Consider the following 15,940-nt stretch of genomic DNA (forward strand, 5'->3'; position numbering starts at 1 on the left):
ATACCAGACCACCTGACCTGCCTCTTGAGAAACCTGTATGCAGGTCAGGAAGCAACAGAACTGGACATGGAACAACAGACTGGTTCCAAATAGGAAAAGGAGTACGTCAAGGCTGTATATTGTCACCCTGCTTAACTTATATGCAGAGTACATCATGAGAAACGCTGGGCTGGAAGAAGCACAAGCTGGAATCAAGATTGCCGGGAGAAATATCAATAACCAATTGATATTGATATATAAATATCAATAATCAATATCTGCAGATATGCAGATGACAGCAACCTTATGGCAGAAAGTGAAGAACTAAAGAGCCTCTTGATAAAAGTGAAAGAGGAGAGTGAAAAGGTTGGCTTAAAGCTCAACATTCAGAAAACTAAGATCATGGCATCTGATCCCATTACTTCATGGCAAATAGATAGGGAAACAGTGTCAGACTTTATTTTTCTGGGCTCAAAAATCACTGCAGATGGTGACTGCAGCCATGAAACTAAAGACACTTGCTCCTTGGAAGGAAAGTTATGACCAACCTAGATAACATATTAAAAAGCAGAGACATTACTTTGCCAACAGAGGTCCATCTAGTCAAAGCTATGGTTTTTCCAGTGGTCATGTATGGATGTGAGAGTTGTACTCTAAAGAAAGCTGAGTGCCAAAGAATTGATGCTTTTGAACTGTGGTGTTGGAGAAGACTCTTGAGAGTCCGCTGGACTGCAAGGAGATCCAACCAGTCCATTCTAAAGGAAATCAACCCTAAATATTCATTGGAAGGACTGATGCTGAAGCTCAAACTCCAATAATTTGGCCACCTGATGTAAAGAACTGACTCAGTGAAAAAGACCCCGATGCTGGGAAAGATTGAAGGTGGGAGGAGAAGGGGATGACAGAGGATGAGATGGTTGGATGGCATCACTGACTCAATGGACATGAGTCTGAGTGAACTCCTGGAGTTGGTGATGGACAGGGAGGCCTGGCGTGCTGCGGTTCATGGGGTCGCAAAGAGCTGGACACGACTGAGTGACTGAACTGAACTGAAGTGAAATACCCCAGGGGCCGAAAGCATCCCTTCCAAAGGCAAAACCCGGGCTTCAGACAGTGCTGTCAGTCTCTGGGGTTGGCAGCCCAGGGTCGTGGGCTCGAGGGAAGCGTCCTGCCTCAGAACTGAGGAGGGAGAGGACTGACGGGAAGAACTTTCATCCGGATCATCCAGTCGTCTCAGGGAGACAGTCTGGGCAGGGACACGGGCCGAGCTACTGCTCGGCCAGATTCCCTAACAGACAGAAATGGGTACAGCAGGATGTCGTAGTGACTGATGCTTGTCCTTCCGTTATTTTTTCCTTCCCAATTTCAAGGGGGCAGCAAGACTGTGCTTTCTTGCCCTTGCTGAGAAACAGGTCATATTAAAAGACGTTTGCCTTCTGTTCTCAAAAGAGGGCAGCGCTGTATGAGGACCAAGAGGAGGGAGGGGCTGGACGTCAGAAGAGGAGAGATCACCCCAGATGTGGGAGGACAGGGACCCCAAAGCCTGGAGATAAGGAGACTCTAATCTCAGGAGGAATGGCTGTGGGGTGCTCCTGGGAAAGCTGACCTTTGAAGACCAGGATTCCCAGGTTTGGGGATGATCTGACACCGACGCCTGGTATGAAGATAGTGGTCACCCCTCTGACCACGTGGCCTCAGGCAACTGGTTTCAGAGGTGAATGGGGCCGGTCAAGGGCCAGAGGGACCTCCCGTGATATCCTTTCACCCTAACCCCCCAGGATCTCTGCCCCACTGTTCTGTGACAGTTGAAGAAGTGGAGGGAACCCCATTAACGTGCAAGATTGAATTTTCCCAGCATCCTAGCTGGTTGCCGTCTCAGGGCCAGTTTTCATTTGGTTTCAAGGATCTATCAGAATGACATTTCTTGACCATCCCACGGTGTGGTTGTAAATATTTTCCCATAAACACAGTGGGGAAAAGCGCACTTTGGAATTTTTAAATGCCTTCATTTTCTTAAGAAAAGAATTAGAATAAAAATTTTGGTTCCTTTTGGATAACTGAAAACAATGGATCTTGCATAGTCAATAAACAGTATTCATCTACATAAACACAGCACCTAGAGATGCTATGTTAACACAGAGGATGTGCTGTGTACAAACCAAATAAAAGGCTTAGCACCTCAAATCAAACAAAGTAAAGCAAGGTAGCCGTGTACCTATGGCCTCTTCAAGGGAGACTTTCATGTCTTTGTAATAATTTCTTTCCATATTCAATGCAAATCTGCAAGGACTCTGTCATAATGCTGTGTAAGATAGAAAAATGTGCAGTGTCATCTTTACTCCGAGCTGCTTGGAGCCATGAAATGTTTTTCTATAAAGAGGTGTTCGCTGTTGGAGTACTAGCTGGTTATTTTTCACTTCGCGTATAAATGACATCACCAATGTGATTTTTTTTTCTTTTTCTCTCCTCTATTTGTTATCCAAAATGCTAAATCAAAACCATAATAATGTTTATCTCCCTTGTGTAAAACTCGAATTAACCAAATGGTGGATAAATTAGAAGTGTATCGAATTGCTGCAGGCATTTCAAGTCCGGCCTCTGCTGGACTCCCTCTGGGAGGCTGGCTGGAGGGCGACACTGTGGACCAGGTGAAGCAGTGACGTTCTTACCTGCGGAGGGGGGACCTGGGGGGCCTGGGAGACCCGGACGGCCAGGTGGACCAGAAGGCCCGGGTTTGCCCGGGGGGCCTGTCATGCCGCTATCTCCTTTCTGCCCCTGATGGAGAAAAAGGCAGAGCCCGTTATAAGAGCAGGACATTGCAGACTTTCTTCCCCAGTCAGCTCTCCATTGGCAACCAGCTTGTACTTTGGAGCAAGTGCTGGAGGAGGAATGCACTTCCAGAGGTCACCAAGCTCATAAAAAGCTCAGGGCAAGCAACATTTGAGACAGTGCTGGATGCAAGTTTATAGATACCCAATTTTTTTTATATTGAGGTATGGTTGATTCACAATACTGTGTTCGTTTCCATGGTACATCATAGTGATTCAATGGGTTTTTTTAAAAAAAGATTATATTCCATTATAGGCCATCATAGAATATTGAGTAGAATTCCCTGTGCCATACAGTACATCCCTGTTGCTTATCTAGTTTATGTATAATAGTGTGGATGTGTTAATCTGCCCCTTTCCCATCCATCTCCCCCTGGTAACCCTAAATTTGCTTTCTACAGGCATCACACATGGCATGGAACTGCAAGTGGGAATGACCCAACCCGCCCCCTCTCTGGAAGGTGCTCCTTCCACCACTCATCAGGCCATTTCTGTTTTAGCACGAGAGCTCTTCCCACCGTGTGGCCCCTTGTGCTTTCAGGATAAAGACACAGCCCCTTCCTCAGCCTCCAGAGCCATGCACAGCTGGACTTTCCAGGCTCGTCCCAGCCTTTTGACGTTGTCGCTCTTCAAGAGCACACGCCTTTTATTTTGCTTCTCAAGACTCTTCTCTCTGCCCCAAACCGCTCTCCCCTCCCTTCTGCCTAGATAACTCCCTCCCATCCTTCCACTCCCAGAGAAAACACCACCGAGGCAAAGCCTTCCCTGGCCTCTCCTGGCCCAGTCAGTTCTCCCCGGCACAGGCCCTCTGCCTTCACAGCCTTCACCCCCGATCAGAGCTACAGTTGGTCTGTGGTCGTTTCATCCATGTCCCTCCAGGAGACAGAAGCTCCCCGCAGGCCGGAATCTGTCTTGCTCAGATCAAGCGGGGGAGGAGGAGAAGCTGAACACACAGAGTGGACGTGGTTTGTCAGCTCTAGGTCGGGAAATCTGGCTTGCGTCTGGCCCATGAGACCCTGGGTAACTCAGGGCATCGCTCTGAGCCCGAGTTTTCTCGTCTGTGAAAGGCGGCCAGTCAATATACACCTGCATAGACTTGTCACGAGGCCAGCAAAGATCTCAGAGGTGAAAACGTGGTTTGCACAGAACCAAGGGCTCCATGCGCCAAGCTGATTATCATAGCAGCTGGCTTGGTTTCGTCTTTGCCCCACAGTCAGAAGAGTCCTGACTCATAAAGAGACGTGTACCTGTATCTTTCCACATGGGATGCCCTCTTTGCTGTCTGCTCTTGGAGGGTTAAGAGCACACATCTCCCCCGGGGCTGTCCTTAGGAAAGACCCCAGAAACCAAGACTGGCACACCTGCAGAGCTTCCCCCGAGCCATTGGCTGACTGTCCCTGCCTGGGCCCCGACCATGACGCTGGCTGGAGCCGGACAGCTTTGGACGGGCCACCTTCACACAGGTGTGCCAGGATTGCCTCGCCCACCTGCTGAAATGTAAATCTTCCCAAGTCTGGGGGGCAGGCCAGCCGAGCACGCCTTTCAACCACCATGTGACGTGTGACCTGCCACCTTGCCCACGTGGCCCTGGGGGCCCTCTCGGCAGTGTGCAAGGAGTTCTCAAATCCTTCGTGTGGGATGGCGAGGTCCGAGTTTGTCTCCAACTCCATCCTAAGGGAGGGAGTCTTAAGCCTTGCCTGAGCCTTAGCAATCTGCAAGGCCACTAAGACGGGTTCCCCTTGCAGATGACACAGGAAGTCATACCGTCTTAATATAGCCGCAGGGAAGTCTCACTTATCTAACAGCCACATCGGCTGGCTCTGAGCACAGGAAGTGACACAGCTCGAAGAAGCTGGAAACGCTCCTCGTCCTGGCCTCAGTGGTAACAGAATGTTCTGCTTATCGGTCATCTGCTTGCATCAGCCTCGCCTCTGTGAGCAGGACACACTGAGCAGTGCTTTCCAGGAAAACGCTCCTCGTTCTGTTGTTGCACAAAGTCTGGGGATTCCCATCCAGGAGGCCGCTGTGTTCCTGGGACGGAAGACGTGTATGATACACTCGTGTGGTTTTCCTGGGCCTGCCCAAGGTCAGCTTGGAAGCAGGAGGCTGAGGGGAAGGTGCGGCATGGGGACACTGGTCTCAGGTCTCCAGCTTCTGTCCCTGCTGGGAGCTGGCTTGGCTGGGGGGTCCCAGGTGGTCATGCCGCTGCCCTGGCCCCTGGTTTCCGGGTGACTACATGCAAGGGAGTTGGGTTGGTGGGCTCTTCAGTCCTTCTGGATCTGAATTTCGTACTCCTGGAGCCGCTTCTGGATTTCTGATTCAGGGATCTGGGTTGTTTAACCTCCAGAGACCCTTAGCACCACGGCTCAACAAACACCCTGTGTATAAGACTCTATTAGGCAAATAATTCATGACAAAAAGACACCATCACATCCATCCCCCAAGGCTAACCAGGCAGGCTGGGGTCGAAGCAGCACTCAGGTGTCTATAAAGTCTTGAAGGAAGATGAGTCCATATTCCTAACTGAGCTCCCAGATGTGGTTCTGGTGTCGTCTTTAAGATGGCTCCAACACAATCATTCTCAACAGGGTCAAGAAATAGACTTCTTGGCTTCCGCCCTGACCAGGACCAGACAAACACTGTCCAAGGAAAGACGCAGACGACGGAAGCCAAGCGGCTTCTCGGATCCCAAGCATAGCACATTCTGGATGGAACATGGCCATAGGGGAGAAAATGCTTTATTTTTAAAAAGGATTTTTCCCTTGTCTTTCTTTTTCTGAGCCTAGTTCTTAGGAAACTGTTATCTGTGGCCTCGTGGCAAAGCCACAGCCATGCTACCCATGGTAAAGCTTTAGAAATTGAACTGGAGCCTTGTGACTTCAGGAGTCACCATGGCTGGGATTCCCTGGTGGCTCAGTGGTACTCAGGGGGCACAAGTTTGATGTCTGGTCCAGGAAGATCCCCTATGCCGCCAGACAAGCAAGCCCATGTGCCACAGCTTCTGAGCCCATGCACCGAAACCACTGAAGCCTGCGCGTCTAAAGCTCTGCAACAGGAGAAACCACTGCCATGAGAAGCCCGCACACACCTTAACAGACAGTGTCCCTGGCTCACCACAGCTGGAGAGAGCCTGCACACAGCAACAAAGACCCAGCTCAACCAAAACAAGTAAAAGTCATCGTGGAAGCTGATTCATCAGGTCGGAGTCTGTCATTCCTAGGTCCCTTTGAAAAGACCAGATCTGGCTTCTTAGCGTTACTGTGGCTCTGAGTTCTGGCGCACGTGAGACTCATGTGGAGCTTTAGAAGCAACAATCCACTCTGAAGCCTCAGCTGTGTATCAGAGTCTTTGGGAGGTAAGGGCTTGGTGGGGAGGAGGAGGACACACGTGGAACACCACCACTGCACCCGGGGGAGGGCATCCGTATTGAATCAGCCCCCAGGCGGTTCCGAGGTAAGCTAGAGTCTGAGAACTGTGGATCTGGCCTAAGGAAAGAATGGGAACGTGCCCACACGTGTTCACTCCTAAGCATTATCTATAATCCGGTTAGGCTTCTCTTGTCCGAGCAGTCTTCTGGTCCCTCATTTACTAAAATCTGATGCAGAGATTTTAAAAGAAAAGTTTTAAAATACTTAATGAATGAAGTAACAAGTGAAAATGCATATGTTGTGATTTTTAACTAAAAGTTAGGATAAATAGAAATGTATATTGGTTATAAAAGGAACAAATGGCTAGAGATTCCACAGGAAGGAAGACTACTAACATGGTAACAGGGTTATGCCTGGACGTTAGGTGCTTAGATGATCTCCTTCCTAGTTTTCTGAACTTTCCATTTTCCACGATGCTCATATATTACATGTATAGTGGGAAAGGAGACAAAAAGCCAACAGAGTGGAACTGAAAGAGTAAGGGACACCTGTCTCATTCAAAGGGGTGAGGTTCTCTGAGGCCCTGGGGACGGCTCACCATCACATGGTTTTGACCCAAGAGCCTGCTGACCAGGGGAAGGAAAACTTTCCCTAAGCCCTGAATAGTGCCAATAAAGAGGGTCATTTACAAATGGAGGTCCTGAGGGAAGAGAAAATGCCCTGCTGTTGAGACCTAGAAGACCCTTAAACAGCCCGGAAATATCTGGGCTGGTCCAGAAGTCCATCTGTGTCTGGGACACTGAGTCAAAAAGCAGATTTTTGTGGGGTCAGTGGTCTTGGTGGAGACAGACCTGTTCTTGTGAACTGAAGACCCACTCTTAGCTTCAGCATTGGACACAGCTAATTTTGAGCATTCTACACATCCCCCTCAAACTCAGCTCACCTAGGAACCCCAGGTGCTCTGCCCCCCAGCCCAGAGGATGCTGGAGACCAGACTGTGTGCCCAGAAGGTCCCTGACCCATTCTGCCCCCCACCCCCCACCCCAGATCCGGTTAGCCCTGGGATCCATACCTGCTTGCCTCGTTTCCCTGGTCTGCCTGTGGGCCCCCGGTGGCCAGCGAGCCCAGGCTCACCCTTCGGCCCCATTTCTCCCTGGAAAGAAGAAAGAGAAGCAAGAGAGGGGTGGGGCTTGAGGCTCTGGCAGAGCTCCAGGTCTATCTGCCCCCTGCACGGGCCATCTCCTCTGTCACTCTATTCTAGGCAGGCTGCTTCAGGAAGTTGGGGGAGCTATAGGGTCGTGTGAGAGGGAAGAGGAGGGGAAGGAGCAGGTTACCCCGAGTGGGGTTATCATCTGAGAGACGCGGAGGCTGGGCAGCACACGGTTTGGTTCCCAAGTCCCCAGCCCGAGCGGCCAGGGTGGGAGGTACCTGCGTTTGAGTCCCCTGTGTCTGTGCCTGGGACACCATGGGGGAAATGCTCTCTTTCTTAGTTGAAATTTTATGTTGCGTTTTTAGCATAAATTCAAATCTCTGGGGTTTTTGAATAATCGGACACAGTTTTGATGGCTGTCATCTTTGGGAAGCTTCTGCCATGTTAGCTGTGTCCCTGTGCTGTGCGTGCTTAGTCACTCAGTCGAGTCCGACTCTTTGTGACCACATGGACTATGGCCCACCAGGCTCCTCTCTACATGGGATTCTCCAGGCAAGAATACTGGAATGGGTAGCCCCTAACCCTAACCCTAACTCCCACTCCAATACTTTGGCCACCTGATGCTAAGAACTGACTCATTGAAAAAGACCCTGATGCTGGGAAAGATTGAAGGTGAGAGGAGAAGGGGATGACAGAGGATGAGATGGTTGGATGGCATCACCAACTCAATGGACACGGGTTTGGGTAAACTCTGGTAGTCTGTGATGGACAGGGAGGCCTGGTGTGCTGCAGTCCATGAGGTTGCAGAGTCGGACACGACTGAGAGACTGAACTGAACTGAGCCACTGCCTTTTCCAATATACATTCCTATTCTTCAGCAAAAAACTGGTTGCCATTCCACCTTACTTCCATTTGATTCAGAGAGAAACACTTTGTGGGACAGATGTTCCAGACATGTGTTCAAATTCTTAATACAATTATTATAAATGGCATGGAGAGCAACATAAGCCATGCGTGTGTGCTAAGTCGCGTCAGTCATGCCCAACTCTATGTGACCCCATGGACTGTAGCCCACCTGGCTCCTCTGTCTATGGTTCTCCAGGCAAGAATAGTGGAGTGGGTAGCTGTTCCCTTCTGAACATAAGCCATATTCCCAATTAAAAAGCAAATGCACCAACTGCAGAATTCGAGAGTTTAAGGTCAGCCTTTTGTAAAACTGGTCTCTGCACCTCAGGCCATCCTCTCCTTCCCTGTGTTCTTCCAGGATTCCAGGCCCACCTGTGGCTTCTTTGGCTCATGAACCCAGAGGGCAGCCTTCTTACCCCCAGGAACCCCTGAACACCCCAGAAGGCACCACACAAACTAAGTCTCACACCAGCATCCATGAAAATTTCTGCTAGGCAGCAGCCAGTGCCTGTGAAGAGCTTCCCTAAGCACTTGCTGGTGCTCCTGCTAAGTCGCTTCAGTCATGTCCGACTCTGTGCGACCCCATAGACGGCAGCCCACCAGTCTGCCCCATCCCTGGGATTCTCTAGGCAAGAACACTGGAGTGGGTTGCAATTTCCTTCTCCAATGCATGAAAGTGAAAAGTCAAAGTGAAGTCGCTCAGTCGCGTCCGACTCTTTGCGACCCCATGGACTGCAGCCTACCAGACTCCTCTGTCCATGGGATTTTCCAGGCAAGAGTACTGGAGTGGGGTGCCATTGCCTTCTCCGCCCTAACCACTTAGAAGATGATAAACACCCAGACAACTTCTCCCAGGGACGCCAGAGGAGGTACAACACAATGGAAAATTCCAGGGAACACCAATTCACAGTGAGGATCAAGCATAGAGCTCTGAAATTACCTGCCGGTTCAGCCAGTGTAATGAATTTGTCAAGCTACCAACATCCTGCCTCACCGAGAACTGTCCTTAAACCTACGGTTTCTTTCCCATCCGTCATGCTCTTCAGCCTGCTTGGATAGGGTGGATTCTCTGCAGCTGTGGAGATGTTTGCACAATTTTCCTTGGCTGTTTAGAGGAGGCTGAGAGATGCCTTGCTTGTCTGGGAGAAAACAGTAGCATAAACAGCATAATTTTTTGGAAAAGATCGTCTGAGGGAAGTGTGGTCCTTCTCCTCACCAGTTGGAAGCAGCCAGTAATATCTTGATCTAATTTCTCTCTGAAGACCTAATTATGGTCATCACATTACCTCTGTCTTAAACAGGCTGCACGGGAGGGAGGGAGAACTCTCTATGGAAAGTCTAGCAAATGGAACAGAGCAGAGAAGCTGTCATATTTAATTGTACAGGAGTGTACTGCTCTCTGATACACAGAATGAAAACCTAGACTAAGTATTTCAAAATAAAATTGTTTTTCTCTGTAACATTCCCTTTCATTTGCTTGTATAATTCATCTCTTTTCAACCCAACACTCTATGTAGGTAGCAGAAACAGAGATTTTGACAGCTTTGGGCAGTGATAAATGATAATAATTTCAGGTGACTAAAATTATTTAAATATAATCTACCAATGGGAGAAAGATATAACTTGTTCTTTCAAGCATGGAGAATAAAATTTTAAGGTGAACTTGGAGACAATTTAGAATTCTAAGAAAGCATCCCACTTGCCTGTTGGAAGAATATCATGCCCTGAGGCTTAGACAAAAATAAGTGTCCAATGTGAATGCCTTAACAACACGAGGACCCACCATTGCAATGGAGGTTGTCCTAGGTGGTCGTTTAAGCACCCTTTCTCTACTGTCTGACACTCTCCTCACTTTCACCCCTGAGTTCTTTTCCCCAGACCCTAACCTTAAATATAAGTTAAAAAAAATCTGTCAGTCAGTTGCCACTTTCACAGTTTTTAGTATATCTGACACCACTCTGTTATTCAGTGAATACTTTTTAAGTCAACCAAATAAACTCCTTTTTATTAAGCCTCATCCTAACAAGATATCCATGAAATCCTACTAAGTACTTAAATAAATATTACATTTAACTGTCAAATAAAAAACATTTTTGCTGTCTCCTGCTAAAACAACTCTGCGTTCCTCTGGCAGTGCGTGTACCCTTCTGAAGGAGTGCGGAGCTGGGTGCCTCAGAAGTGGCCTTGAACCCTCATCAGGGCCGCTGGCCGCTGCAGCTCCAGTCTGAGTCCCGGGGCCCAAAGCTTTCTGCTTTTGAACCGTCTGATAGCCCCCTGACAGACAGGAGACACAGAGAAGCCATGTCTCTTCTCAGGTGGGGTGTCCCTTCCTCCTCTGAGTCGGAGGGAGGTCTCACCAATACGTTTGGCAACTTACTCCCCTTTCAAACATGAACCTTCCACAAAGAAACCCACTTATCGGGCCTGATGGATGAAAGGCAGACCTCTTTTTGCTGTGCTTGGAGGATCTAACTTGTAACTGAAGGCTATTTTTACTACTTCTGAGTACTTACTTTCTGCCCCAACATTCCAGGAAATCCTGGGAAACCCTGTGAAGAGAAAAACAAACATAATGACTGCTTCTGAAATAATTCTTGAAAAGGCTGAGGAAGAACTTGGTCAGCCATTTTCAAGATAAGGCCCCAGCAGTCAGCCAGCCAATCAGTTAGTCATCCAGCAAGTCAGTCATCCAGCTAGTCAGTCATCCAGGCAATCAGTCATTCAGTCAGCCAGCCAGTCAGCCAGCCATTCAATCAATCAGACAGGAATTCATTCATTCAGCCAGTCAGCTAGCCAGTCATCCAGTCTGCCATTCCTTCATTCTTTCAGCCAGTCTGCCATTCATTCACTCAGCCAGTCAGCCAGTCAAGTCAGTCAGCCAGTCAATCATTCAGTCAGTCAGCAGCCAGGCAGTCAGCCAGCAGCCAGGCAGGCAGTCAGTCATTCAGTCAGTCAGTCAGTCAGTCAGCCGCCAGTCAGCCAGCCAGTCAATCATTCAGTCAGTCAGCAGCCAGGCAGTCAGCCAGCAGCCAGGCAGGCAGTCAGTCATGCAGTCAGTCAGCTGCCAGTCAGCCATCCAGTCAGTCAACAGCCAGGCAGTCAGCCAGTCAGTCAATCATTCAGTCAGTAAGCAGCCAGGCAGTCAGTCATTCAGTCATTCAGCCAGTCAGTCATTCAGTCAGTCAGCCGCCAGTCAGCTAGCCAGTCAGTCATTCAGTCAGTCAGCAGCCAGTCAGTTAGTCAGTCAGCCCACAGGATGGGGGTTGGTAGGGGATGTCACTTCTGTGGTAGTTTATCATTTCTATGAAATGCCCATTACCTTTTCTCCTTTGGGACCCAAGTCACCCCTTTCACCTCTGGATCCCTAAGAGGAAACCATAGGAGAGAGTCAATGAGTTGACTCCTAGGAGAAAAACTGGAGCATTTCTAACTGAAAACGCCATAGGTCAGCACCCTCACTTCCCTTAGAAGACTCGGTATGCCCAGGGAAGGCTTTCTTTATGAGATACCTCCTATTTGGACCCCCCCAAACCGCTTACAGGAGAAGGCAATGGCACCCCCTCCAGTACTCTTGCCTGGAAAATCCCATGGACGGAGGAGCCTGGTGGGCTGCAGTCCATGGGGTCGCTAAGAGTCGGACACGACTGAACGACTTCACTTTGACTTTTCACTTTCGTGCATTGGAGAAGGAAATGGCAACCCACTCCAGTGTTCTTGCCTAGAGAATCCCAGGGATGGGGGAGCCTGGTGGGCTGCTGTCTATGGGGTTGCACAGAGTTGGACACGACTGAAGCGACTTAGCAGCAGCAGCAGCAGCAAACCACTTACATCAATAAAGGACACTCCACAGAAAATTCTGGGACCTAGACTTTCTCCTATATTCTAGGAAATTTGTCCTCAGGGTGTGGCTGGATTTTTTACTCCATTTCTGACAGACAACGAGGCTGTGTGGTAGAAGCGTGGCCTAAGTCACACATCTACCATCTTCGCCCAGCCCCGCCTGCCAGGTGTGTTCACGCAGCAGCTGGCACAACCTCCAGCCCTTACCTGCTCCACGTGAGGGGCTTCCACTTCCACTGGGAGAGCCTCCCTAACCCGCCCGTCCTGGCTCGGGGGCCCTCACTTCTGTCTCACAGGCCACTGACGAAGGACAGGGTAACATCGAGAGGTGGCAGCTGCAGCCACTGACTAAAGAGACGCCTGGGCCCATGCTCTGCGCATCACTGACCCCAGACTCGGCTCCGGGGAGCCATGAGAGACAAGCACGAACCTTTTCCCCTCTGGATCCAGGGTAGCCCTAAAAGAAAGCAAAAGGCACATTGACAGTCAGCCCTGTAGGACCTCCGGGTCTGGTATAAGAGTGGAAGGAACCCCTGGATGGGGTGGTGGGATGTCTCCACACTGGGCTGAACGTTCTAGGGAGGGGGTCAGGGGAGGGTTGCAGCAGTGAGTATAAAGATGTCCCTGAGAGTTGTGTGTACACCAGGCCTAAAAAGAGCACTGCTTTCCTTAACCCCCACCCCCAAAGGCCCATACAAAAGGCTTCCATCTGCTTTGTTGCCCAGAGGCTTGACCCTCATTGTCCAAGAGAACAGCAGGAATGGCCTCCCTCTGCCCCGTGTCCCAGGGCATACCTCCCCGAGGGCTAGTAAAGATAAGCACAGCCTGACACCGGGCTCGCCAACATCTGTGATAATCCCCAGCCCATGACAGCAGTCACCCAGTCCCCCCTTTATAGACACCAGCTGCTCCAGAGCCTTAATCAGAAGACCTGGAACCATCTATCTGGACCAACACACTGACCTTGGAGCCCATTGGTCCTCTTGACCCTGGCAAGCCCATCAGACCCACGTCACCTTTTTCACCCTGTGGGAATCACAAGAAGGGGGGAAAAAAAGACCTCCAGTGACATTTCCTAGAGAAACTGAACCAGGAGAGGCATGGGCAAGATCAGGATGGAGCTGGGGACATCGAGGCTGGCCTGGGAATCTGAGGACCCCAAACGCTCCCTTGTTTACTCCCAGGGATCCAAGACTACAGACTCCAGGCTTCATTCTGGTATTTGTCATGAAACGTAGAAAGAAATTGTCCAAGGTAGAGCAGCTCTCCAAACCAAATGCTCACTCATGTGTTATAAATGAACTGACATTTGATCTTCTCCCAGAGAGGGTTGGGAAAGGGTGGGTAAGAGAGCATGCAGGCACTTGGGTACTCAAAGGACAAGGTTAATGTGCTCCAAAAAGCTACATCTGCTCTGCTGTTTGCATAGGGAGGGCCTTTCACATGTTTCCACATACTCTTACCCTAGGTTTGCGGCCAAGCAGAGTGACCATTAACCTCTGAGTGGAAGCGGGGGACTAGGACTCATGGATGGGATCTGTTACCCTTCAGAATGGTTTACAGTTGGAACTTTTAGTACCTGCCTTGCTAACCACATACTTAATTTAAAAATTTTTAGAAGTCACCTTAAAAGAAACGGATGAGATTAACTTTAAATTTAAACATTAAATTTACTCTAATTATTCTAATTATTAATCACTGTTTAAGAATCCAATTATTTTAAACATGTCATCTACATAAAAACTATCCATGAGAGTTTTACATTTGATTTTTCACAATAAATATTTGAAATCTGTTGTGTATTTAACATTTAAATCGCAGCTCAATTCAGGTGCTAAATTTTCACCTAAAATTCTTGATCTGTATTAGATTTCATAAAATTTATAGTTCAAAAAGCAGATTTCAACTCAAGCTGCTCAAAAATACTTAAATGTTTTCAAATAACTGAATTGAGTAAAGATTCTTAAAATCAAACTTACATTAATTAAAATTTCAGCTCCTCAGTTGCACTTGGCACATTTCAAGGGCTCAATAGTCACATGTGCCTGATGGCTGCCATATTGGATGGTTCAGCATTATATACAGTGGATTTTTAAGAAAATACCCTTGGAACTTTTCCTAAGACGATTGGGAACAATTTTCTAGTCTCATAATAAATGCAGCCAATGCATCAGAGCAGAGAGTGACATTCCCCTACCCACCCCTGACTTCTGCAGCTCAGTTCTAAGTCATGGCCTCTGCATGCAATAGTCTACAACCAAAGTGTGTAAAAAGACATGCGTGTGGGTATGTCAGCTTCTCCTCACCTGTTTGAGGAAGGGGATTTCCCCAGCATTTAGCAATCCGCCTGGGAATGCAGGGTTTCTGTGGTTCTAGCCCCCGACTCCCTTGCCCTCACCCTCCACCCCCTGCCCAATTAGTATGACGGGCCAACAGCCTTCTAGACATGAGCTCCTTTGGGGTCATCTCCAGGAGCCAAAGAATTGTGAACTAACTCTCAGGACAGAGCAGGACAGGGCTTGGGAAGGAGGCAGCAGGCCCTTGTTTCTCCTCCCACAGGAGCAGCTGTGGGACTGACCGCCGTCTTGTGGTCCAGGCAAGGGAAGAAGTGTTTGCGGCCCCCTGGGCAGTCCTTGGGCTCTCTCCTTTCTTCCTGTCTTGAGGAGGTTGAGTTTCGCCAACTGTGCCAGGAGACAAGGGAGCCGCCACCTCCTCCCCGCGAGTTCTGATGCCCTGAGCACCACCACACTTACCCTGGGGCCTTCAGGGCCAGGCCAGCCGACAGGCCCAGGCATGCCAGGAACTCCTGGGGGGCCGGGTCTGCCCTTCAAAGACAGAGAACAAAAGTTAGGACTATTGGGCTTGTTCCCCTCCCTCTGAAAACAGGTTTGTCCCTGTGGCCCGGTAGGGAGTATGGGCCCAAGCATGGCCCCAGGATGCTCATCCCCACCTCCAAAGACTCATAGCCCGGAAAGCTGGGCCTCTCAGATGGGAGCTAAAGCCCTTGGTATCACATGACATCAACACATGAGATTGTTCTATTTAAGAAATGGAAGGTGGTGGGAAGGGGCTCTAAACGTCTCGGTCCTTTGACCATTATCACCCACCCACACGTCCCCTGCATTCCAATATATTCTCTCCAAGGAGGCAACGTAGAAGGGGAGGATGAGGTTTAGGGGAGCAGCAACAGAGGCTGGGCCTTTTCCCTTGAAGTCTTTCTCCTGCTCAGCGTGCCCACCTCCCAGAGGATGCCTTCCTTGCCATAACAACTCACTCCTTCACATGTGGGTTTGCTGGGGGCTGCCCACCAATTGATGTACCTCCCCTTCCTGAAGCCAACAGCCCAGCCCCCTTACATCAAGATGAAGCAGGACAAATTCTCTGTTGCCATTCCCACTCCAGAGCTCCTCTGTGGCTCAGGCTGAAGCTGGATGTCACCTGGTACCACCCTCCTGCCCCCACTGGGTTTTCTCCCCTGCCTGAGCTGGGTCTCCCCTCCCCTAGGCTCCTCTGGAGAGAGCTGATTTATTCATTAATTCACTTGCACATGGCATGGACCACCTCTATCTCTGTGTCCAGCAAACCCAACGGAGGCCAAGGAGCTGTGGAAGAGTGAGCCCTGCAAGACAGTGTGGGGGCAGTGAGGTAGGGTCTGCATTGACCTCTGCACCCACTGGCTAATTTCAGTCAGCCTAGCTGGGGATATGGAAGGCTCATCCCTGACCTGGAGATCACGGTGCTGGCGGGCACACTAGCTCCTGCTCCTGCCTGCTTCACCCATGGCAGACATCACTAAGCAATCACAGGCCTTGTTCTGAACACAGAGAGGAGGCCAGAATCCTCCCAGCCTGGTGCTTCAGGCAACCACT

At 49.6% G+C, this 15,940-nt stretch overlaps 1 protein-coding gene across 4 annotated transcripts in view; it reads right to left on the reverse strand.

Moving 5' to 3' along the window:
- Positions 1-15,940, reverse strand: part of COLQ (collagen like tail subunit of asymmetric acetylcholinesterase) — a 66,069-nt gene that overhangs the window by 11,464 nt on the left and 38,665 nt on the right. For all 4 annotated transcript variants that reach the window (XM_006061498.4, XM_006061497.4, XM_025294133.2 and 1 more), the window contains exons 6-12: positions 14,825-14,896; positions 13,035-13,097; positions 12,502-12,528; positions 11,551-11,595; positions 10,745-10,780; positions 7,248-7,328; positions 2,649-2,754 (exon numbers count right to left, since the gene is read on the reverse strand). In XM_006061498.4, the coding sequence (XP_006061560.2) occupies positions 2,649-2,754; positions 7,248-7,328; positions 10,745-10,780; positions 11,551-11,595; positions 12,502-12,528; positions 13,035-13,097; positions 14,825-14,896 (430 nt within the window). The remainder of the gene's footprint in view (positions 1-2,648; positions 2,755-7,247; positions 7,329-10,744; positions 10,781-11,550; positions 11,596-12,501; positions 12,529-13,034; positions 13,098-14,824; positions 14,897-15,940) is intronic.

Source organism: Bubalus bubalis, chromosome 1 (genome assembly GCF_019923935.1).
Source record: "Bubalus bubalis isolate 160015118507 breed Murrah chromosome 1, NDDB_SH_1, whole genome shotgun sequence".
Taxonomy (NCBI): Eukaryota; Metazoa; Chordata; class Mammalia; order Artiodactyla; family Bovidae; genus Bubalus; species Bubalus bubalis.